The sequence below is a fragment of the Mesoplodon densirostris genome, chromosome 2 (genome assembly GCF_025265405.1).
Source record: "Mesoplodon densirostris isolate mMesDen1 chromosome 2, mMesDen1 primary haplotype, whole genome shotgun sequence".
Lineage (NCBI taxonomy): Eukaryota > Metazoa > Chordata > Mammalia > Artiodactyla > Ziphiidae > Mesoplodon > Mesoplodon densirostris.
This window is the reverse complement of record NC_082662.1, coordinates 83,316,291-83,341,758: the sequence shown is the minus strand read 5'-3', so window position 1 is coordinate 83,341,758 and position 25,468 is coordinate 83,316,291. Positions and strand designations below refer to the sequence as shown.

At 39.4% G+C, this 25,468-nt stretch overlaps 2 protein-coding genes across 2 annotated transcripts in view; one reads left to right on the top strand and one right to left on the bottom strand.

Annotated features, from left to right (window-relative positions):
• Positions 1-11,901, bottom strand: part of RPAP2 (RNA polymerase II associated protein 2) — an 84,756-nt gene extending 72,855 nt beyond the window's left edge. Inside the window, exons 1-5 of the mRNA XM_060085311.1 lie at positions 11,795-11,901; positions 11,006-11,051; positions 4,161-4,275; positions 2,481-2,579; positions 2,206-2,271 (exon numbers count right to left, since the gene is read on the bottom strand). Of these exons, the coding sequence (XP_059941294.1) occupies positions 2,206-2,271; positions 2,481-2,579; positions 4,161-4,275; positions 11,006-11,051; positions 11,795-11,867 (399 nt within the window). The 5' untranslated portion in view covers positions 11,868-11,901. The remainder of the gene's footprint in view (positions 1-2,205; positions 2,272-2,480; positions 2,580-4,160; positions 4,276-11,005; positions 11,052-11,794) is intronic.
• A 60-nt stretch (positions 11,902-11,961) lies between these two features.
• Positions 11,962-25,468, top strand: part of GLMN (glomulin, FKBP associated protein) — a 44,126-nt gene continuing 30,619 nt past the window's right edge. The window contains exons 1-7 of the mRNA XM_060085298.1: positions 11,962-12,045; positions 12,882-12,957; positions 13,379-13,504; positions 19,665-19,784; positions 21,061-21,169; positions 22,598-22,838; positions 24,335-24,437. Of these exons, the coding sequence (XP_059941281.1) occupies positions 12,919-12,957; positions 13,379-13,504; positions 19,665-19,784; positions 21,061-21,169; positions 22,598-22,838; positions 24,335-24,437 (738 nt within the window). The 5' untranslated portion in view covers positions 11,962-12,045; positions 12,882-12,918. The remainder of the gene's footprint in view (positions 12,046-12,881; positions 12,958-13,378; positions 13,505-19,664; positions 19,785-21,060; positions 21,170-22,597; positions 22,839-24,334; positions 24,438-25,468) is intronic.

The following is a 25,468-nucleotide window of genomic DNA, read 5'->3' as shown; positions in this document are numbered from 1 at the left end:
TTGTAATTTTTTGTTATCATTACAATGTTACTATGAACCTTTTTTTAATAACAATTTTTTAAATTAAAAAATTGTTGTATAATACACAAAATTTACCATCTTAAGCATTTTTAAGTATATAGTTCAGTGGCATTAAGTACCTTCTTACTGTTTTACAACCATCACCATCATCCAGCTCCAGAACTCTTTTCATCTTGCAAAACTGAAACTCCACACCCATTAAACCATAACTCCCCATTTCCACCTCCTCTGACAAAAACCATTCTACTTTCTGTCTCTATAAATTTGACTACTCTAATTACCTCATATAAGTAGAACAATATAATATTTTTCTTTTTGTGCTGGCTTATCTCACACTTAGGATAATGTCTTCAAAGTACATTCAGTTGTAGCTTGTGTCAGAATTTCCTTCCTTTTTAAGGTCAAATAATTATTCCATTCTATGTATGTACCATATTTGGTTTATCCTACTAGGAACATTTATACACATATATACTTGTGCATATGGACAAGGATTTATACCAAAGAATAGAAAGAATGGTCACAAAGAATATGTAAACTTGACTTTGCCAAACAGTTGCTCAAAAAGGTTGTACCAATTTTTATTTGACTAGCAGTATACAGAGTTACTAATGCTGTCAGATTTTTATAATTTTGCTGATTTGGGGACTGTAAAAATGTAACTCAATGTGTTTTCATTTGCTATTTTCCTGCTTACTGATAAGGCTGAGCATCTTTTCATATATTCATTAGCCGTTCAAGTTCCTTCTGTAAAATTTTTTTAATTAAGTCTTTGTCTTTTTCTTATAGATGACGTACTCTGGTTAGGAAACTATGGTTAGTTACATGTGAGAAATATAACTCCTTCTGATTTGTAGCCTATCTTTCCATTCTCTCTCTCTTTTTTTTTTTTTTTTTTGCAGTATGTGGGCCTCTCTCACTGTTGTTGCCTCTCCAGTTGCTGAGCACAGGCTCCGGACGCGCAGGCTCAACGGCCATGGCTCATGGGCCTAGCTGCTCCACGGCATGTGGGATCTTCCTGGACTGGGACACGAACCCGTGTCCCCTGCATCGGCAGGCAGACTCTCAACCACTGCGCCACCAGGGAAGCCCTTCACTCTCTTTTTAAAGAAACTTCTAATGAGTAAATGTTTTCTATTTTAATGTAAAAAAATGTATCAATTTTTCCTCTATGGTCTATAATTTTCTATCTTATTTAAGAAATTCTCTCTAGCCCAAGTTTATAAAGATATTCTCTCATACTGTCTTTGAAAAGGTATCTCTTTTACCTTTAGGTCCTTAATCTACCTAAAATTTATCTTTGTATGTATGTTGAAATAGGTGTCAGTTTTCATTATTTCCATATGGATAACTAATCATGCCAGTACAATTTATTTAAAAACATCCATCCTTTCTCCACTGATCTAAAATACTCCTGATGTCATATGTCCAGTGTCCACATAAGTAGTGAGTCTGTTTCTGGCTCTCTACTCTGTCCTATGATTCACTCGCCTAAATTTGTGCCATATGCACTTTTAATTTTTAAAAGTTCACATATTAAGTAAAGTGTAAGCAAAGAGTTTTTTTTTTTAACACCTTGAATGAAATATTTATAAATGAAAAACTTTTAATATGGCTATTTTCTAAAAGGCAAGATTTTAAACAGATATTTTTAGAATTCCATTTAGTATAATATTAAAAATTAAGCTTCCCTGGTGGCGCAGTGGTTGAGAGTCCGCCTGCCGATGCAGGGGACACGGGTTCGTGCCCCGGTCTGGGAAGATCCCACATGCCACGGAGCGGCTGGGCCCGTGAGCCATGGCCACTGGGCCTGCGTGTCCAGAGCCTGTGCTCCGCAACGGGAGAGGCCACAACAGTGAGAGGCCCACGTACCGCAAAAAAAAATAATAATAAAAAAATTAAAAAAAAAAAAAAAAAAAAAGGGGGCTTCCCTGGTGGCGCAGTGGTTGAGAGTCCGCCTGCCGATGCAGGGGACGCGGGTTCGTGCCCCGGTCCGGGAAGATCCCACATGCCGCGGAGCGGCTGGGCCCGTGAGCCGTGGCCGCTGAGCCTGCGCGTCCGGAGCCTGTGCTCCGCAACGGGAGAGGCCACAACAGTGAGAGGCCCGCGTACCGCAAAAAAAAAAAAAAAAAAAAAAAAAAAAAAAAAATTAACTGCCACATTGAAAATAGCCTTTAAACTTACCTTTCTTTCAGTAATATCATAGACTTTATTGGTTTTAGTAGAAATTTTATATTTCTGTTTTGGTACCTAAAGAAAAGAACATATAGCTTACAAAAGAATTCAAATAATAAACATGAACTTTACAGTTAACAAGAGTAAGTAATCTACATATCATATCTTTGGCTAACCCACATCATTAGTTCATGAACTCAGTTTCATTTATTGTTCTTTCTACACAATATTTTGCTAAATATAAAAATTAAAAGTCTACATGTTAAAAAAAAGTAGTTACTTACAATTCCTAGCTTCTTCCGACATAAGGGATAGCCGCAGAGTTTGATAATAGAACGCTCATCCACGACATCACTATAGTGAGCAGGTGTGATGAACTTCCCCTATAAAGAAATGAGAGGGGCATTTCCCCCACCAGATTATTGGAAAAGTTTATTTATCAGCTCTTTAAGCCTTACCGATCTCATCTGAAAACACAGGGATCATAACAGTACCTATCTCATAGGTTTGATGTTAGAATTAAAGAGAAAATAAAGGAAAAGTACTCAAAAAAGTGCTTCTTGACACATACTAAGTACTCAGAAAATGTCAGCTATTCTTAAAAAAAAAAAAAAACCCATAAAGCCCAAAAAATTTCTGCCATGGTAGACTATGCATCCTTGTAGATTATACAATTCATGAAAGGAGGAAGAAGTGATGCTACAGTGACTGCTATACCAAAGGAAAATATTAATAGTATATTTTATTTTAAAAAAGTATTACTTGGGACTTCCCTGGTGGTGCAGTGGTTCAGAATCTGCCTGCCAATGCAGGGGACACCAGTTCGAGCCCTGGCCCAGGAAGATCCCACATGCCATGGAGCAACTAAGCCCATGAGCCACAACTACTGAAGCCCGTGCGCCTAGAGCCCGTGCTCCGCAACAGGAGAAGCCAGCGCACCATAACAAAGAGCAGCCCCCCGCTCGCTGCAACTAGAGAAAGCCCGTGTGCAGCAACAAAGACCCAACGCAGCCAAAAACAATTAAATAATAAAAAAAAGTATTACTCAAAAATAAACCAAATAAAATAATAAGATATAATTTTACCTATTTCTTAAAGCACAATCTCAAAGTATACTAAAGGTGTCATTTTGACTCCTGAACAAATTTTTGTGCAAAATCTTCTATCTCCTGAAAAAGCTGTACGGAACAGTGAGGTGATAGTTATAAGCTAACGCCAGATATTTTCCTTTGACATTTTCATGTTCAAATAATCTCAGTTCTTGAGACAAACCAACATTTCTGGTCTGTCTTTGTCTTTAAAGTCATCAAGTATGGAGATTCTGATGCAGTTACCTGTATGAATTTAAATATTATCAGATTTATATTCCTCTTGTTTAGGAAAATCTCTAAGCCACACTAAGAATTATTTCTGCAATAAAAGTTCTGAGCTTTAATTTTCCATTTCTTTTTTCTCCTAAGGATTATGAGGATATAACAAACATTTCCATTCAAGTTTTTAATGCAATAAGCCATTAACGAAAAAAAAAGTTTTTTAATGCAGATGGTAATTCTCTTGTTATGTGTTAAACTATAAATGGTCTATATTTCAGGTTTTTAAAATATCAAAATTAATGAAATTACATTAACAAAAATAATGATCTTCCATTACTAAAATAGGATAACATACAGAATATGAAAAGTGACATGGGGATCAGCAGTGCAAAGCAATGAAAATCAGGTGAGATTAGCAGACTGGTTAAAAGAACTAGCACAAAGGGGTAAAATATGCATGTTATCTCTCTTTAGTGCATTTTAAAGTCACTATAAAACAAGGAATGCATAATAGTTGATAATTTTTAAATGCATAAATTCTATAGCATGTAGCTGACAACAGATTCAAAGATTTCAATAATGCAAAGAAGTTTCACATTACACATATTTAAAGATCTTATACAACAAAAGTAATAATTTACCAACACATACACACTCCCTTAGGAATTCTTCTGTAATATTCTCTTCTAAAAGCTGTTCAACAATACGTAGAGCTTTTCTCTCAAACTCAATCTTCTTTCTGACAACTGCTTCTAGTTCGGCTTTCCTAAAATTAAAAAAATATGTATTTTTAATTTAAAGGTTATTCTACTTGTTTTAGCATAGCTAATTTTCTATATTTTAAAATACAACACTAACGACTTACTATTTTGCTATTTAAGTTAAATGTATATTTTTAAATGCTGTTTCTTTTGATCCAATACTTTTCAAAAAGGAAACAAGCTACTTGTTACACTGCACACATCGATGTCTGCCATAACAACAGGATTATTTGACTTCCAGAGCTCAGAGGACAAGGAAGAACTTAGGGTCTCCTACAGAAAAGAAAATGAGGGGAAATCTTTTTGCCAGTTAGATTTTATACTCTATCACTCCTGTGTGTACCTAAAAATGGAGGTTTTCCCCCTGAAATCGTTAGAAATCAGAAGTGACTGGAGAGGTAAAAGAGGATTTCGGCTGTTCTTTTTTTTTTTTTTTTTTCCTGCGGTACGCGGGCCTCTCACTGTTGTGGCCTCTCCCGTTGCGGAGCACAGGCTCCGGACACGCAGGCTCAGCGGCCATGGCTCATGGGCCCAGCCGCTCCATGGCATGTGGGATCTTCCCGGACCGGGGCACGAACCCGTATCCCCTGCATCGGCAGGCGGACTCTCAACCACTGCGCCACCAGGGAAGCCCTCGGCTGTTCTTATAAGTAAAAATTTCTTTGTGCTAATTCTCAAAAGTTAAGTAGTGGCTGGCCCAGTTTGACAGGACAGAGTCATATTTGCAAAGAAGTATTTACTTACTTTTGTTGTAAAGTCTTATTAAATAACTATATTGATATGAGTATATAGTTTAGGAAAGCAACAATCTTCCTAGGAGGGCTGGACCTTATCCTGGCACCAGTGGGACTCTGTCAGCCTTTGCTGGCCCCATGAATGCACATCATGAATATAAAAGCAGAGGCTATCCGATCAAACAATGGCCCTAGGACAGTGGTTCTCAAGTCTAGCTGCACTTTAGGATCATCTGATGAGATTTTTTTAAAAGACACCAAGCTGAGGTCCCACTGCACGCTAATTAAATCACAATCTTTGAGGACGGGGCCTGGTTACTGGTGTTTTCTTAAGTGTTCCAGATAATCTTAGCGTGTAACAGGGCTGAGAACCACTGCCATGGGACCAAAGATACCAACTATCTTGGTGACTTATTTGCTCCTTTCCTGCACTAGTTTCTACTTGCCTACCAGAACAACCTTTGCTGCCCTCTTGGACATTCACTAGGCTCTCACACCTGGACCTAGAATGTACTCACCTTTTCTCCCTTCCTTCACTGACTTCCAAGACTTTAGACTAGTTCCTGGCCTGGAGCAATATGTCTTACAAAAACAATTTGGAGAAATGACACAAGATTGCCAGTTGGGGACAAACAGGGACATTAAAACAAGAAGAAACTTGCAATTAACACCTGTTCTCCCACCATTTCATAAAGACCAATCTTATGTCAAATATGTAAAAAAGACATGGACAGAGATTAAAAGACAGTTCTTTGTACTGAATATATATATTCAGCTTTATGACAAACATTATTTTATTTTTCTCATTTTGCTGCCTACCACTAAAAGCTATGTCATATACTAAGATCAGAACAGAATGTACATTAGGAGTTGCTAACTTAAGCGGTTAATCACCTCAACCTGCAGGAACAGCCGCACTCCTCTTAACTGATGGATACCTACAGCTGTTTCCCATGGATAGCCCTGTCTCACTGCTGCCCTCTAACCCAAATGACAGGTAGTGTGGTGTACGGCAGTGGTTCTCAAACTTTTTGGTTTCAGTGCTCCTTTATACTCTTAGCTTTCGCTTATGTAGATATTACACCTGTTGATATTTACCATACTAGGATTAAAGGTGAGAAAAATTTCAAGCATTCATTTATTAATTCATTTAATAGGAATGCACCCATCACATGTTAACATATTTTTAAAAATAAATTTATTTATTATTTATTTTTGGCTGCACTGGGCCTTTGTTGCTGTGCGCGGGCTTTCTCTAGTTGCCGTGAGCGAGGGCTACTGTTCGTTGCGGTGCATGGGCTTCTCATTGCAGTGGTTTCTCTTGTTGCGGGGCATGGGCTCTAGGTGCACGGGCTTCTGTAGTTGTGGCACATGGGCTTAGTAGTTGTGGCTTGCAGGCTCTAGAGCGCAGGCTCAGTAGTTGTGGCTTGCAGGCTCTAGAGCGCAGGCTCAGTAGTTGTGGCTTGCAGGCTCTAGAGCGCAGGCTCAGTAGTTGTGGTACATGGGCTTAGTTGCTCTGCGGCATGTGAAATCTTCCCGGACCAGGGCTCAAACCCATGTCCCCTGCATTGGCAGGTGGGTTCTTAACCACTGAGCCACCAGGGAAGTGCTTAACATATTTTTAAATGAAAAATTTATTGTGAAGAGAGGAATTGTTTTATATTTTTGCAAAGCTCTTTAATTTCTGGTTTAATACTATTCACCTGGATTGAATGTGGAAGTATTTTTCAGCTGGAATAAATTTATGAAGGATCACTCCTTTCAACAACTAGTTGGCTACCCCAAGGATTTTTAATTGTTTCATCATCCTGCGTGATCTACTCAAAATACATTTCAGCTTATCTATATTCTTCAAATCACAGCGCTTAGAATAAAATATAATCTCCTCAAGCTTATGGCCAGATCCACGTTGAAGAGAGTTGCAAATTACATTGTTATCATTATTAACTAAACTTTACTTTTGTATTTGGTTGGCCAAAAGGTTTGTTAGGTTTTTTCCATAAGATGCCTCTAGTAGCACTTAGTTGTCTTTAACTTCATTCAGAACAATTTTGTTAGACTGTATGTGACAGCTGTCATATCAGCGTACATTAAAAAAAAAACTTATCAAAATTGGTGAATTTTTTGTGTAGCCATTCTAACATTGAAGATGGAAGAAAAAAGCAACATTTTTGGCATATTATGCTTTATTATTTCAAGAGAGGTAAAAACACAACTGAAATGCAAAAAAAAAGATTTGTGCAGTGTACGGAGAAGGTGCTGGGACTGATCAAACATGTCAAAAATGGTTTGAGAAGTTTTGTGCTAGAGATTTCTCACTGGATGATGCTCCACAGGTGGGTGGACCAGTTGAAGCTGACAGCAATCAAATCGAAACAATAATTGAGAACAATCAACATTATACCACAAGGGAGATAGAAGATACACTCAAAATATCCAAATCAAGCCTTGAAAATCATTTGCACCAGGTTGGTTACGTGAAGTGCTTTGATGTTTGGGTTCCACATAAGTTAAGTGAAAAAAACCTGCTTGACCAGAACTTTCCCGGTGGCGCAGTGGTTAAGAATCCACCTGCCAATGCAGGGGACACACGTTCGAGCCCTTGGTCCGGGAAGATCCCACATGCTGTGCAGCAACTAAGCCTGTGCACCACAACTACTGAGCCTGTGCTCTACAGCCCGCAAGCCACAACTATTGAAGCCTGTGCGCTGAGAGGCCATGCTCTACAACAAGAGAAGCCACTGTAATGAGCAGCCCGTGCACCGCAGCAAAGAGTAGCCTTTGCTCACCACAATAAGAGAAAGGCCACGTGCAGGAATGAAGACCCAACACAGCCAAAAAAAAAAAAAAAAACCCTTCAAAACAACAATAAAAAAACCTTCTTGACTCTATTTCCGCATGAGATTCTCAACTGAAACGTAATGAAAACATTCTGTGTTTAAAACAAACTGTGATGGGCAATGAAAAGTGGATACTGTACAACAGTGTGGAATGGAAGAGATCATGGGACAAGTGAAATGAAACCACCACCAACCATATCAAAGGCCGGTGTTCAGCCAAAGAAGGTGATGTTGTGTGTATGGGGGGATTGGAAGGGAGTCATCTATTATGAGCTCCTTCCAGAAAACCAATTAATTCCAACAAGTACTGCTCCCAATTAGACCAACTGAAAGCAGCATTTGACGAAAAGCGTCCGGAATTAGCCAACAGAAAACTCATCATCTTTCATCAGGATAACACAAGACAGCATGTTTCTTTGATGACCAGGCAAAAACTGTTACAGCTTGGCTGGGAAGTTCTGATTCATCCACCCAATTCACCAGACATTGCACCTTTGGATTTCCATTTATTTCGGTCTTTACAAAATTCTCTTAATGGAAAAAATTTCAATTCCCTGGAAGACTGTAAAAGATACCTGGAACAGTTCTTTGCTCAAAAAGATAAAAAGTTTTGGTAAGATGGAATTATGAAGTTGCCTAAAAAATGGCAGAAGGTAGTGGAACAAAAGGGTGAATACGATGTTCAATAAAGTTCTTGGTGAAAATGAAAAATGTGTCTTTTATTTTTACTTAAAAAACTGAAGGCACTTTTTGGCCCACCCAATAATATTTCCTAAAGCCAAGTCACTATAATCATGCTGCTCCACAGGAGAATACTCTTCAAAACAGATCTCAAATTTATCTGATTTCTCCACTCCCAAATGATCACTATCCCTAACATCTTACAACTTTTAAAACTTAAATTCTACTACTTTATTAAAGTTTTCCCATTTGTACTTAGAAAATCTGAATTTCTCACCATGGCCTACCAGGTACTGTTTGAATGGAACCCACCTCTAACCTTTTCCTATGCTGCTTTCTTCTTTTGCTCAGAATGCTGCATACCACCCTCAGCATCTCTCCTTTTTTTTAAATGACTAAGCTTTTTCTTGTCACACATATTGCCACTTCTGGCTGGAGGTCTCGCCTCACTACTCCTGGTTTGGTAAATGCCTACTTAGCCTTCAGGTTTTAGTTTAATTATTACTTTCTTGGAGAAGCCTTTCCCTGAAAACCTACCACCCTTCCTGCCAACCTCCAGCTTTACTGGACCCTGTTTTCAGTTCCTTCATCAGTCTTTTCCTTTATAGCACTTATCGTAATTTGTAATTATGTATTTATTTGTGATAATTTAATTGGTATTTCTCTGTTCCACTAGACAGGAACTGTGTGTATTCTGTTCAAAATCATATCCTCAGGGCCTCTAAAACCATACAACTCTCAGAAGAGAAAAGAGTCAGAATACTCTTTGACATAGAACTCAGCAATATTTTTTTGTATCTGTCTCCTAAGGCTAAGGAAGCAAAAGCAAAAATAAACAAATGGGACCTAATTAAACTTAAAAGCTTAAACAGCAAAGGAAGCCATCCACAAAACAAAAAGACAACCTACTGAATGGGAGAAAATATTTGCAAATGATATGACCAATAAGGGGTTAATACCCAAAATATATAAACATCTGATACAACTCAATATAAAAACAAAAAAACAACCCAATTAAAAAATGGTCAGAAGACCTGAATAGACATTTTCCCAAGGATATATACATGGCCAACAGGAACATGAAAAACTGCTCAACACTTCTAATCATCAGAGAAATGCAAATCAAAACCACAATGAGCTATCACCTCACACCTATCAGAATGGCTATCATCAAAAAGTCTACAAATAACAAATTGTTGGCGAGGATGTGGAGAAAAGGGATCCCTCTTATACTGTTGGTGGGAATGTAAATTGGTACAGCCACTATGGAAAACAGTACAGAGGTTCCCTAAAAACTGAAACTAGAACTATCATATGATCCAGCAACTCCACTCCTGGGTATATATCTGAAGAAAATTACAGCACTAGTTTGAAAAGATACATGCCCCCCAATGTTCATAGCAGCATTATTTACAATAGCCAAGATACAGAAGCAACCTAAGTATCTATCAACAGATGAATGGATAAAGAAGATGTGGTTTATACACACCATGGAATACTACTCAGCCATAAAAAAGAATGAAATTCTGCAATTTGCAACAATGTGGATGTACCCAGAGGGTATCATGCTTAGTGAAGTAAGTCATACAGAGAAAGACAAATATTATATAAGATCACTTATATAGAGGACAAACTAGTGGTTACCAGTGGGGAGACAGGAGGGGCAAGACTGGGGTATGGGAATTGAGATATACAAACTATGTATAAAATAAATAAGCAACAAGAAGGTATTGTACAGTACAGGGAAATTTAGCTATTATTTTGTAATAACTTTACATGGAGTGTAATCTACAAAAATATTTACTCTCTATGTTGTACATCTGAAACTAATATTATAAATCAACTATAGTTCAATTTAAAAATTTTTTAAAAATCATATCCTCAGGGCCTGACACAAACCTGGCATGTCTTACATTCAGTAAATAATTTTTGAAAGAATGAGTAAATTAAGGCCAAAGCCAATACTTGATAAAATGATACCTTATAGATATGTATACTTTAATCATCCTCATAGACTACATCTATTCTAAAAACCTTTTTGACAGGCGATAAATCCTTTTTAGGAGATGCCTATAAACAGTACAGGACAACTTTTTGCTGAAAATATGGACATGATGTAAACAAACAACAACAACAACAAAAAAGGTTTTTTGGAGTCTCTGGCATATAATGCAAAAAAAGGAGACTGTGAAGAGATGAAAAAAAAAGTACCTGGTTAATTCAGGAATGTTTATTCCCATTGACATCTTTCTACAGATACTCATGCCTTCACCAGCAATCTAAAAGTGTCCATTGGACTTTCTTAAGGCATGGAGTAGGGAAAATAACAATCTATGTGAGAATTTATCATACTTCCCAGATCTTCCCCTTCTTTCAAAGTAATTTTCTCTGAGGTAGCACCCATTATTGTTTTTAAAAATGGTTCAATTAGTATGTGATTAACAGATAAGTGAAAGCAGCTGTGTGAGTAGTTCTCATACCTTTTAGAAGCGTCTTCTTGTTTCAAGGCACTTGTCTGCTTAGTACCTACAATTAAAAGAAACAAAAAACAGGTCAAGTCTACACAAACACACCAGGTTACAGGACAGATTCTTGCCCAAATAAACTGTAGACCATCTTTTCTTCTTTTCCACACATCTCACTTCCAATCCTGTGTGAAAATCAAATGCAATGGTAAGGGAATCCAATTTGGTTTTGCAAACTAATTATTTTTCTTGGCTAAAATGTACCTCTCTCAGGATTGAATTTTTTCTTGTATCACAGTTGCATAACTAAGCACTCCTGAAAGTCCGAGATCTGGGTACTTCTAGGGGCAACCACTCTCCGTCCCCCTAAATGTTTGCTCCCGGGTAAAGAGGGGTCTGACACCTCAGAGAACCAGGGCACCAAAGCAGCAGCGTATCTGGAAGAAGGACCAGTGCCTGAGTCGAGGTCAGCTGCACTCGGCCTACCGACGCTGCCCTGGTCACTTGCCCACTCTGGCGACCCCAGCTGCAGGCTCCCAGGACCTCTACTGCTCATTCCCTCAGACCGTGGAGCACAGCCCATTCTGGGGGAAATCTCGGAATACTAGTGTAAAGAGATGGGGGTCTGGCCGAAGGTCTTTCCCAGAAGGCCAGAGTTCGGCGGTGGGAATCTCTCGGCCTTCTCTGCCCCGAAGACCTCCTCCCCTGGGGCAACCTTTCGGGAGCGCCCCGCACGCCTCAGTCTGGAATTCTGTCGGGGACCAGTTCTCAGTTCCAAACGTAGGAACAGTCCCTTCTTCCTACCTGCGACGTTTCGGGAGGCGCGAGGACCCCGGGCCTTGCGGCCGGCAGAGTACTTGCCGACCCAGTCGGCCATGGGGAGCGTCGTCGGCGACGGAACCGGCCCTGGGGCCCTTCCCCCAAGACTCCGCCTCCCGTCGCGTTGCGCGGGGCGGGGCCGGCTGGGGCGGGGCGGGGCCGGGTAAACGGCCTGCTCTGCCGGAGGAGGAGGAGGAGGAGCAGGAGGAGAAGGAGCGGGGCGAGAGGCCAGGCGGGTAAGTGGGTGTACCGGGGGTCCCGGGCGGCCGGGACTCGCGGTGGACGGTGAGTCTCAGAGAACCCGGCGCCGCGGGCAGACCGCCCCCGCGAGGTCTGGGGCCCGAAGGCCGACGCAGGCAGGAACCGGGAGAAATGGCTTCCCTTGGATGCCTCCTGCACGCGCGCTGGGGTTTTATCCGCCCTGGAGCGCGCTGCTGTGAGGATACTGCCGACCCCCGCCCCTCCTGCGGGGCGTGGAACGGGCCTTCCCTCCGGGGTAAACGATGGCCTGTGGGAACGCAACGGTGTTGTCCTGAGGGCGGCCTGTAGCCTTGTCTCCGTGCGATACAGTGATTTCACTAGCTCGATTGATTATATTGGGGGGACTACATCTCGTACAAATGCCCCGGTCACACTTGCGGTGGAGGACATCTCAACTTTAACCCCCTCTGGGTGAGCTGTGTTGCACTCCATTTTCTGTCAATTGGGACGTTAAAAAATAAAAAATTCCCTGATGATTAGAACTGATTTCAGGCCCACCTTTTGGAGAAAAAAAGACTGCCTTTTTAAGCCCTTGTAGTCCATATTTGCGCTGCCTCTTGGGAGTGCACTAGAGGATTTTTTTTTCCTTGAGTTTATCTTTCAAAATTATGCTCCAAGGAAACTTAAAAGATGAAACAGGAGGCTTTTCTTTTTTAAAATTTTCTTAGGCTAACATACTAACTTTCAGTAAAACCATTTCAGCTTTAAAACTTTCCATTTTCTTTATTGTATCTATTAATAATCAGAATGAAACAACTTATTAATATTTCAATATAGTATTACTGATAGTTAACAGTTTGTCTTATGTTAGTACATTTCAGCATCAAAACTAGGAAAAATAAGAAGGAATGGCTGTGGAGGAACTTCATTCCATAATAAAGAGATGTGTAAGTAATTTTTTCTTTTTATGAAGTTAAATAATCTTTCAAAATATGGGCAGAGCACAGATTACTTTTAATTACATCTGCGGTCACTCAAATTGTTAATCTTCTTTAATCCTTGCTTTTTTTTGACCTATGAATAAATAGCATGAAGGCAAGAAGACAGATTGGAGTATGTCACTTGGAGAAATAATCTTTATAATTTTAGTACTGATCCTTCTCATAGATTTCTTTGGTACAGTGGATTTCAAGATGATTTATTAAAGTATTTTTAGGCTAATCCTAATTTTAATATATATGCTTATGTGCACCTTATCTAGAATTTAAACATTTCTTTTTTTAGAGAGAGATAAAATAAGTCAAGTAGTTACTGAATTTCCATTTGCCTAAAATTACTGTTTTTTTTTGTTTATTTTGTTTTTGCCAGCAAATCCTAGAAGAGCAAGACTTTAAAGAGGAAGATTTTGGCCTGTTTCAGTTAGCAGGCCAAAGATGCATAGATGAAGGGCACATAGATCAGCTATTAGAAATTATTCAAAATGAAAAGAATAAGGTAAGTATAATCTTTGTATGTACTTTTCAGTCTTTACTAGGAAGAGAATAGCTACATGATGCTATTATTCATCCTTTTTTTTTTTTTTCAGCAAACATTTAAGAATCAACTTAATTTCCACAGTAGAAAACTGTGGAAAATAAAAAGGAATTAGAACTAATTATATACTTTAAGGTGCTTACAGTCTGGTGGAAGAGATAAACATGTAAAGAACTAGGAATAAGGGGGCAGAATAAACAAGATACTTTACATCTGTTAACTCATTTAGCTTCTCCAGAATAAGTGTTATAGTTGAAATATAAGTAAAATGCTTTAGAGGAGTGGGGATTACTTCTGGTTTAGAGATCAAAGTGGTATTTGAATTAGCAATTTACATTGAGAAATATAAGTATCAGGCAGGCTACATATTCATTTTTGGTCATCAGCACATTCTTTTCCTTCAGCCAGGTGTATATGGAAAACCAAATATTAAGTAAGATCATATTTTGGGAGAGCTGGATGACCTTACTGGCCAATATCATCCAGCTACAATTGTCTGAGAAATAATTCTGCACAATGAGAAAGGATGTTTTTGGGATCAGGAACAGCTGGGACACAGTCTTGACAACACTGCCTAATTTTGTGTCTTTGAACCCCTCCCCCATCCCCACCCCTCTTATATAAGGGAAGATCATCTTCTTTCCAGGAACATAATCATTCTTCATTTATAGTCCTATTTATTTATACAGAAGTTTTCTTTGTGGGGACTTCCCTGGCGGTCCCGTGGTTAAGACTCTGCACTTCCACTGCAGGGGGCGCAGGTTTGATCCCTGCTCAGGGAACTCAGATCCGGCATAGTATGCAGCATGGCCAAAAAAAAAATTTTTTTTCTTTCTTTGTTGATATCACAATCTAGTCATGCTGGCCTAGGATTATATCCAGGGCACCTTGATTGTATTTAGGAGATTACTAAAACTTTTAAATCATACATTGTTATAGAATCTCTTACTAGTTCAAAGGTCTTATCCCTTTTTATTTATAATTTTTTAAAATAAAAATTAGCACATTTTATTTAGTACATTTGTTTTTGATATGTGTTTATAATACCTTTGTAGCCCCAAATAAAATAAATTTAATGCTTTCTTTAACTCCTTGATTTTTCCCAATTGCATTCTCAGAGGATTATCTTTGAGAGTACCTTACTTTTAGCTAATAATAAAATTAATAAAAGCTAATAATATTTATTGAGATCTACTGTGTGCCAGGTGCTGTCTTAGGTGCTTTACATCTTTTAACTCACTTAGTCTCTCCTGAATCCCATGAGATGAGATTTTCTAGATAAGGAAAGAGTCACTGAATGATAAGTGATTTGCACAAAAGTATCAGCTTTTATGTGGCATCGGGCATTCAGACCTGTGCAGCCTGTTTCCAGAGCTCTTAACGATTCTGCCCTGCCTCTGGTTAGCACAGTGTAGCACTTGCAAGGAAGTTTTAGAGTAGAAGAGAGAGGACTGATTGTGAGGGTGAGAGAGAGTGAGGTGACAAAGGTGATGGGGTTTCCAGCCTCTGAGAAGACAATACATCCTGAACAGAAACAGGCAACTTGAGGAGAGAAAGTTCCCTGGTAGAGGACAAATAAGTTGGCATTGTTTGGCAACGTTGAGTTTAAGATGCAGCAGGCAATCGAAAAGTAATGTTTAGAGCTCAGTAGAGAAATACAACATTAAGGTGTAGATTTGTGTGTCACTCTTAGAGATTAGGTGATTGTGATAGACTTAAGCATAGTGAGGGTTAGCCGTCATAGCTTGAGGATCACCTTTGTAATGTGGTCTTCTAAATTCAAAGGTTCAGATATTGATAAGACAGAGTTTAAAACTGCACCTTAGTTTACTTGCAGGTGACACAATCAATATTGATCAAGATTTACTATTAATCTGCTTTGTGTAAAAAAGTTTTTTTTAAAGTCACAGGAATGGTAGTTTGTCCTAAGACACTACAGTGCAGGGGTTTTCAACATCAGCACTGTTGATATTTAGTAATTTGGAAAAATTATATGTGTTATAATAACATATAACATAAATTCCCAATTAGTAAAGACCTAAATATTAAAAGTCAGGCCACACAAAAGATAGAAGAAAACAAGACATAATATCAAATCTTTGGAGAGAGGATAATTTGTCATGCTTAGAAGTAATAGACATCATTCAACCTGTATTTGTGAAACATCTGGGGTTTTTTTTTTTGGTTTTTTTTGCGGTACGCAGGCCTCTCAGTGTTGTGGCCTCTCCCGTTGCGGAGCACAGGCTGCGGACGCGCAGGCTCAGCGGCCATGGCTTACGGGCCCAGCCACTCCGCGGCATGTGGGATCTTCCTGGACCGGGGCATGAACCCGCGTCCCCTGCATCGGCAGGCAGACTCTCAACCACTGCGCCACCAGGGAGGCCCTGGAACATCTGTTTTGTAACAGGCCCTACTCTAGATGCTGGGAATAGATACAGTAATGAACAAAAATCAGTGCCCATATGGATCTTAAATTCTAGCAAAGACAGATAAATCATTTAGTAGGTTAGAAAGTGATAAATTCTATAGAGAATAATGCAGCATGGTTAGGGGGATGGGTTGTGTTCGGTGAAGTTGCACAGAAATTTGAAGGAAGCAGAGGCGGTCCCACAGTAAGCTATGGGACTGTCTGGGTAAGAGTGTGCCAGGCAGAAGAAAAAACTAGTGCAAAAAGAATATTCAGAGAGATCAACGGAACTGTTTATCCCATTAGATAAAAAACATGATTGTTTTGCTATTTGTTTAAAAAAAATCAATTTAAGGCTGCATTTTATGCCATATTTCCAATGTAAATCTTACTGAATGAAAAGAAAGGCGATATATATATGTGTGTGTGTGTGTGTGTGTGTGTATAAGTATATATATATATATAAGTATATATATGTGTATATATATATAAGTATTTGTGTATTTATATATTTTTTTCCTATTTTATTTTATTTATTTATTTATTTATTTTTGTGGTACGTGGGCCTCTCACTGTTGTGGCCTCTCCCGTTGCGGAGCACGGGCTCCGGACGTGCAGGCTCAGCGGCCATGGCTCACGGGCCCAGTCGCTTCACGGCATGTGGGATCCTCCCAGACCAGGGTACGAACCCGTGTCCCCTGCATCGGCAGGTGGACTCTCAACCACTGTGCCACCAGGGAAGCCCCCTTTTTTTTCTAATTTAAATGAGTGTTTATGTATCTCAAGGGGAAAACTGTTTTAGACCTAAAAGCACTAGAAAAGGGACCAAAGAAAAAAATCACTGTATTTTGCTGTATAAAAAATCAGGACGGGCTTCCCTGGTGGTGCAGCGGTTGAGAGTCCGCCTGCCGATGCAGGGGATGCGGGTTCGTGCCCCGGTCCGGGAAGATCCCACATGCCGCGGAGCGGCTGGGCTCGTGGGCCGTGGCCACTGAGTCTGCGCGTCCGGAGCCTGTGCTCCACAACGGGAGAGGCCACAACAGTGAGAGGTCCGCATACCACACACACACACACAAAAATTAGGACAACCAAAAAACCAAATGACAATTTGTCATAAATACAGTGAAGTGAATATTAACATATAGGGACCTCATGCAGGTTGATAAGACAAACACTAAAACTTACAGTTGGTAAATAAAGATGTAAACAGATAGCATATCCTCTTTTCTGAACTATGTATCCACATACCCTGACATTTTTCCGTTGCTAGTTCTCTAGGCCATGTTAAGTCCTAGCACAATGCTCTTTAAGAGCCTTGAATGTATTTCCCACCTATCTACGCCTGATAAACTTGTTTCTTTAACAAGCCTTAGCATAGCTATCACCTATTCTGGGAAGCCTTTCTTGCCTTCCCCAGGTAGAAGTGACTATTCTCCTGCTATACTTTAGCATTTTTTTTTAAATTAATTAATTAATTTATTTTTGGCTGCGTTGGGTCTTCGTTGCTGCGCGCGGGCTTTCTCTAGTTGCAGCAAGCGGGGGCTGCTCTTCATTGCAGTGCGCGAAATTCTCATTGTGGTGGCTTCTGTTGATGCAGAGCACGGGCACTAGGCGCGCGGGCTTCAGTAGTTGTGGCATGCAGGCTCAGTATGTGTGGCTCACGGGCTCTAGAGTCCAGGCTCAGTAGTTGTGGCACACAGGCTTAGTTGCTCCTCGGCATGTGGGATCTTCCCGGACCAGGGCTCGAACCTATGTCCCCTCCATTGGCAGGTGGATTCTTAACCACTGTGCCACCAGGGAAGTCCCTCCTGCTATACTTTATACCCTACCTTTATTACCTTATAAGACTGGGGTTACAGAGGGGGTATTGTACCTATTTGTCTTCTTCCTAGATGTATTTTCTTTCAAACGAACCTAGAATGTAAACTCTATGAGGATCGATTTCTTTTTTTTTTTTAAAGCAGTACTTCTTTTTTTTTTTCTTTTTATAATTTATTTATTTTATTTATTTGGTTGCCCTGGGTCTTGGTTGCAGCAGGCATGCTCCTTAGTTGCGGCACATGGGCTCCTTAGTTGTGACATGTGAACTCTATTAGTTGCGGCATGCATGTGGGATCTACTTCCCCGACCATGGATCAAACCCGGGCCCCCTGCATTGGGAGTGTGGAGTCTTAACCACTGCGCCACCAGGGAAGTCCTGAGGATAGATTTCTTATCTGTTGTGTTTCTTGCTTTATTTCCTGCATCTAGAATATTCTAGGGACCTGACATATATGCTTGATAAATACTAATGAGTTGAAGTAGAATGCAGGCCAGAGAAATCTAGTATACTGTTATGGTTTTGAAAATCAGTGGTTTTGCTCTGGAGTGGCTTGTATTTTTTCCTTTGAAAAGTTCTTTATGAGCTATAACTTAGATTTCTAAGTTTAGAATGGGTAGTAGGGAATTTCTGTTTATTAAAGTTGATTTTGAAAAAGCCTAAATTAAGAAAGAGAACTTTAAAAAATAGGCCAGGGGAAAGTGGAAAACGAATACACTTGAAGGGAAAATAGAGTTTGGCTAGAAAACTGACTTTCTTGCCTTAAAAAGAGAATGACACCAACATTTCATTTTGCATTGCAACATTTTCTGTTTTGCATTGGATTTCAATAAGCTGAACACTTACAGTAAAACATGTCATCAAGTTCTAATCACGAGAAGCAAATGACTGAAGAAGTTTTTCTACTTAATGGAAGATTTCTAGAAATTGTTACTCAGTCATAAAAATGTTCTGGTATCTCCTTTTATCTTTTTTTTTGTGTGTGTGGTACGCGGGCCTCTCACTGTTGTGGCCCCTCCCGTTGCGGAGCACAGGCTCCCGACGCGCAGGCTCAGCGGCCATGGCTCACGGGCCCAGCTGCTCCGCGGTATGTGGGATCTTCCCAGACTGGGGCATGAACCAGTGTCCCCTGCATCGACAGGCGGACTCTCAACCACCGCGCCACCAGGGAAGCCCCATCCTTTTATCTTTTAAGTCACCCAAAGGCCAGATGTTGAGAAGTTGGAGTGAAGCCTTTCCCTTTGCTCCAAACAACTGGCAGCCTATAATACACCTTTTTTTTTTAAATTTATTTTTCACTGCGTTGAGTCTTCATTGCTGCACGCGGGCTTTCTCTAGTTGCGGCGAGTGGGGGCTACTCTTTGTTGTGGTGCGCAGGCTTCTCATTGTGGTAGCTTCTCTTGTTGGGGAGCATGGGTCTAGGCGCATGGGCTTCAATATTTGTGGCGTGTGGGCTCAGTAGTTGTGGCTTGTGGGCGCTAGAGTGCAGGCTCAGTAGTTGTGGCACACGGGCTTAGTTGCTCCACGGCATGTGGGATCTTCCTGGACCAGGGCTCGAACCCGTGTTCCCTGCATTGGCAGGCGGATTCTCAACCACTGCGCCACCAGGGAAGCCCTAGAGGAGCTATTTAAATCCTGGGAAAGACCAAATTACCTGGTTAAAAGTAAAGACCCATTTGCCTTTCCTCAGTGAAAGTATTAAAAACTATTTTAGAATGCTGTTACCTGTTAACAGCCAACCCTAGGAAGTCAATGGTGAGATGTCCATGGATTCACTTGCCTCACCTTTCCTGTTTTAGAGGAAATTGTCAGCTCCTCCAGGTTAAGAAAGCTCACTGTGAGAGTCCTGTAGATGGCAGTATTTGCTTTATTGTACTCTGAAAATGTTTTTACAGGTCATCATTAAGAATATGGGCTGGAATCTTGTTGGTCCTGTTGTTCGATGCCTTTTATGGAATGATAAGGAACATGATAAAAGAAAGTATTATTTTCTGATGCTTGATTTATTGGTAAAGGTAAGTTAACACAACTAGATTCTCTTTGTCACAATACACAGCAATATTTTATAATTCCCTTTAATGTTTTTGGTGAGAAAGCTTTTAGTTAATGAAAGTATAGGCGGGAACTCTTTGGAAAAAAGACCCATCCTTATTTATTGGATGGGTCAGTCCATTTCATTTTTCCCAAATTTTCTGGATGTGAGAATTATCTGACCTCATCTTAGACCCACTGATTCAGAATCTTCAGAGAGAGACCTAAAAAGCTCTATTTTTTTAAAAAGTAGCTTATTGTTCAGATGTGAAATTCATGCTTTAAAGAGGTAGTTTCAGGCCACACTGATGTTTTGGCAACGCTGGAACTAAAATCAAATCTGAGTGTTCTTTCTTCTATGGTATGTTCCCTAAAAGAATATGAAAAACCTAGAATGCCAGTGATAACAGAGGAAATAAGAGTAGGAAATAGGTTAGTGGTGACTGACAGCCTTAGATAGACTCTGAGTAAAAGGTTAATAGAGTTATAAGCTAAAAATGATGGTTACAAGAGAGAGATTCTAAGAAAAAGGACATTATAAGAAGCCACTTAGAGATCACTGTAAATGGACACAAATATGTACTTGAAAAGAGGGAACTCCCTAGATATTAGTTATTAACTATGAGAGCTTTTAGAAAAACAAGGCAAGTGAGGCGATAAGATATGACCAGTCAGAAAGCAACACAAAGTTTTGTCTGTTCAGGAAAAACAAAAGAGACTCTGCACTCATCTAACTACCTTGGCAGTATGAGACAGAAAGATCCCACCTCCTGGAAGCCCTGGGAGACAAAGGCAGCCTTCAGAGTAGACAGCCAAAGCTCAAAGGAAACCTCAGCTCTGGTGTTCAGGCTCTCCTTTCCCCTATTTCTCTAACTTTTCCATTAGTCAGTAATTTAAGTCTCTTAAATATAGTTGTCCATTGGGAGACCCTTGACTTCTTGCTTTCACAGAATCTTAGACTCTGTGTTTTGCTAGTGTATTTTTTTTAATTTAATTTTTTTTAAACTTTTTATTTTATATTGGAGTATAGCCGATTAACAATGTTGTGATAGTTTCGAGTGCACAGCAAAAGAACTCAGCCATACATACACATGTATCCATTCTCCCTGCTAGTGTATTTTTAAAAAATTTTTTTATGAGGTGTTTTACTGTTAAACAAAAATAATTATACTATCTCAGTGTATGCCTTTTAAAAATAATAATCATGTGGCTTTAAATACAACTTGCATTAAACAGGTTCAATTGTGAATATTTTTATAGTTATGTAATCCAAAGGAATTATTGTTGGGTTTGCTTGAGCTGATTGAAGAGCCCTCCGGAAAACAGATATCCCAAATTATTCTTCTTTTACTTCGGCCATTACAAACAGGTAATGAGTATATTGACATCTAAGTGTTTCTTGTTTTATTTGTGTAAGTGCCTTGATATTACTCCAAGATGTCAACACTATAGCAAAGTTTATGCCTAATTTTTTTTTATATAAATTTATTTTTTTATTTTTGGCTGCGTTGGGTCTTCGTTGCTGTGCGTGGGCTTTCTCTAGTTGCAGCGAGCAGGGACTACTCTTCATTGCGGTGCACGGGCTTCTTATTGCAGTGGCTTCTCTTGTTGAGGAGCATGGGCTCTAGGTGCACAGGCTTCAGTAGTTGTGGCTCGTGGGTTCTAGAGTACAGGCTCAGTAGTTGTGGTGCACGGGCTTATTTCCTCCGCGGCATGTGGGATCTTCCTGGACCAGGGCTTGAATCTGTGTCCCCTGCATTGGCAGGTGGATTCTTAACCACTGTGCCACCAGGGAAGTCCCATAGTTTATGCCTAATTATTTAGTACTCTGCTTAAACTAGTAATAGCAATGCCAGTTTGAATCCTGCTGCTCATATAGAAAGATGGCAACACCTGGCACAGAGATGGTACCCAGTAAATATTTTGTTGAATGTCATGCTCTTTTTCATGTGCTTTGTTGTGACCTATAGCTTTTTGCTTAACATTCCTATCTGCAACTTATATTTAGAATTTTTCCTGTAAACATATTTAAAGGATTGCCTCTGCAGTGCTCAGTTTGATAGCATTGTGGTAGTCATGTATCTTAATTAAGAATAGTATCGGGCAGGGCATTGCTCAGCCTTTGCTTTAGGAGGTTGGGATTGGGAATAACAAAGGTACTACTGAACAATGAAACAAGTGTGGAAAGAAAAGTTTCCATAACTGAGTGTAAAAACAGTATTGGTAAGTAATGGACTTTGGCAACCAAGGCAGACAGTATTTATGCATGGGAAGAGACCACTTTTTCATTTTATAACGTACATATAACTCGGAGTCTGGTAGAAGGACCCAAAATCAGAAGCTAGAGTAAATTTATTTTAAATGTGAATTCCCAACAGCTTTGTATAACTTAAAATATTTAAAGTCTTCTAGAAAAAAAATCTAATACTACTACCTTTCATTTTTACAGTGCTTTATAGTTTACAAGACACTTGTTCCTATTTTATACTTATAACAACCAAAAAGTATGGAAAGAAGTGTTTTCGTTTTAAGTATGTAACCTGTGGTATAAACATACCTAAACAAAATTTCATGGCATCTGTTGTAAAGTGCCATGATTGTAAGATGCTCCATTATTTTATGAACCCCTAAGAAGGAAAAAAATACTGCCAGTTAAGCTATGATATGTCATCCTGATATCAGAGTTGTCAAAATATGGGGGAGAAATATGTGTTGTACTTCTGCATTTATTGGACTTCTCCCATGTTTAGCATACTTGATGAGGCTGCCTCAAGTAACAACTTGTTCTCTGTTTTAGTGATTCAGAAACTTCGTAACAAGAAGGCATATTCAGTTGGATTAGCATTGTCTACGCTTTGGAGTCAGCTGTCTCTCCTTCCTGTTCCATACTCAAAACAACAAATACAAGCAGATGACTATGGCCTTTGTCAGTGCTGCAAGGCCTTAATAGAGTTCACTAAGCCTTTTGTGGAAGATGTCATTGATAACAAGGAAAACTCAATGGAAAATGAAAAATTAAAGGATGAAATACTGAAATTGTAAGTATATTTTTAAGAATAATTCATAATGGACTTAAGGGATAGTTCAGTTATTTTATGTTTCTTTGTTTTATTTGTGTGCAATGGAAATTTAAATCTAGTTTCTAATTTTGAATTTTAGAAGAATATGGGGTTCAATTGATATAACATGGGCATTTAATGAAGCATCGATATTTTTTAAAAAATGAAGCCAAAATCCATTTGTTTAGTTTACTTATATTCTTTTATGGATTGCCTTTACTCATCATGGTAAGTGAATAATAGCAGTGAAGGAAATAGATAGGTGTAGCTCAAAGAATCTGGTTTTCTACAGGGGAATTATGTTTTTACTCTGCCTTTGAAAGCAGCAGAAGATGCACCAGACAGTTGAACTTCCAATTTGACAATAAAAACAGTAGCAGAGAACCCAGTAGCATTCACTCCAGGGGTACAGTAGACCAGCAATCCCCAACCTTTTTGGCACCAGGGACCAGTTTCGTGGAAGACAATTTTTCCACGGACGGGGAGGAGCGGGAGGTGCAGGATGGTTCAGGCGATAATGCAAGTGATGGGGAGCCATGGGGGGTGATGGAGAGCTGCCGATGAAGCTTCGCTTGCTTGCCCTCCGCTCACCTCCTGCTGTGCAGCCCAGTTCCTAACAGGCCTCGGACCAGTACCGGTCCGTGGCCCAGGGGTTGGGGACCCCTGCTGTAGACTATGTATGCACTGTTCAGTATGGCTGTCAAGCACTTGACATATGGTTAGTCCAAATTTAGTGCTCTAAGTGTAAAATCCTCCCTGTATTTCAAAGACTTGTTATTAAAAGAAATACTAAAATACCTTTATAATTTTTATACTGGTAACATATTGAAATAATGTTTCTGATATATGGGTTAATAAGATAAATTATTTAAATTAATTTTTCTTGTCTCACTACTTTTTTAATGTTACTACTAAAAATTTTTTAATTATATATGGGACTCTTGGATAGTGCTGGACTGGATTATATTGAACAACATGGACCAGTAATTTTATTTTTAAAATTTTGAGACTAAAACCATTGTTAGCTTTCTATTTTGTCAGGTTAGGACATTAAAGCATTTTTTTACCATTTATAAAACCCATTATTTCATGAAAGGAAACATATTTTAACTAAAATAGGTAAGGCTTAATCACAGAATAAATTTGATTTTCTAAATAAAACAAATATAGCTTTATGAAAAAATTACTGTATTGTCCTGATTTTCCTTAAACTAATGAAAACTACGTATACACTAGCACTGGTCCTAAGACAAATATTCAGTATCCATTGGTATAGTCCAGACATGGAAATGACTCTCTACATTGAATCTAGCAAGGTATTCTCATGCTCTCCCCATTACTAGTAAGAAGGATCTTATATCACCAGTTTTACAGGCCATTGGGTTATTGGTGCTTATGTTATTTTTCATGTGAAAACTAGTTATTTTATACTTAGGAAGTGCTGTATTCATCGTTACCCATTTCTTAAATTTTAGTTGTTTCAGAAGCTTGAAATACCCTTTGCTGACAGCACAATTCCTTGAGCAGTCTGATGACACTGGAGATGATCCTTTAAGGTGTTTTGCATCTGAAATAATAGTAAGTACAACTAATTTAATGTTATAAAATCTGCTATAATCTAAAATATTACCTGCTGTATTCTCATATACTGCACATGGGCATGTAAATTGATACATTTATTAATAAAGCAATATGTATTTTTTATAGAATATAGATAAACAAAAAGATGAAAAACAAACTGCAATAATTTCAATAACTAGATATAAATAATATTAACACCTGTATTGGAAAAATCTACAGTTCTCCTTCTGTCTTTTTCCTTTACTTTCACTCAGAACACTTCACTTCTGGCATTTCTGGTCACAAAATGTGTGGGGTTTTTATCTTTTCTTTCTTTTTTTAAAAAATTTATTTATTTATTTATTTATTTTTGGCCGTGTTGGGTCTTCATTGCTGCACATGGGCTTTTCTCTAGTTGCGGCGAGCAGGGGCTACTCTTCATTGTGGTGCGTGTGCTACTCATTGTGGTGGCTTCTCTTGTTGCAGAGCACTGGCTCTAGGCGCTCAGGCTTCAGTAGTTGTGGCTCATGGGCTCTAGAGCACAGGCTCAGTATTTGTGGCGCACAGGCTTAGTTGCTCCGCCGTATGTGGGATCTTCCTGGATCAGGGCTCGAACCCGTGTCCCCTGCATTGGTAGGCAGATTCCTAACCTCTGAGGGAATCAGCCTACCAATGCAGCCACCAGGGAAGGCCCATTGGGTTTCTTTCCCACATGAAGCAATTCTGCAGAACCAGCTGGGTGTCCTACAGTTAAACTCAATTTTGACACTAACTACCTGGAGATAGTATCAGATTCTGCAGGTTAAGGGCTCAGTCCCATGAGACTGCTCCCTATTTCAGATGCCAAGTGCTCGTGTTAGGTCCCCAGGTTACCCACAACTTCTCTTTGACTTGGCTACAAATCAGAGGTTCCATGACCTCCTCCCCTTTGGGTTCGATTATTTGCTAGAACGGCTCACAGAATTAAAGGAAACCCTTACTTATGTTTACTAGTTTATTAAAGGATATGATAAAGGATGCAGATGAACAGCCAAATGAAGAGATAATAA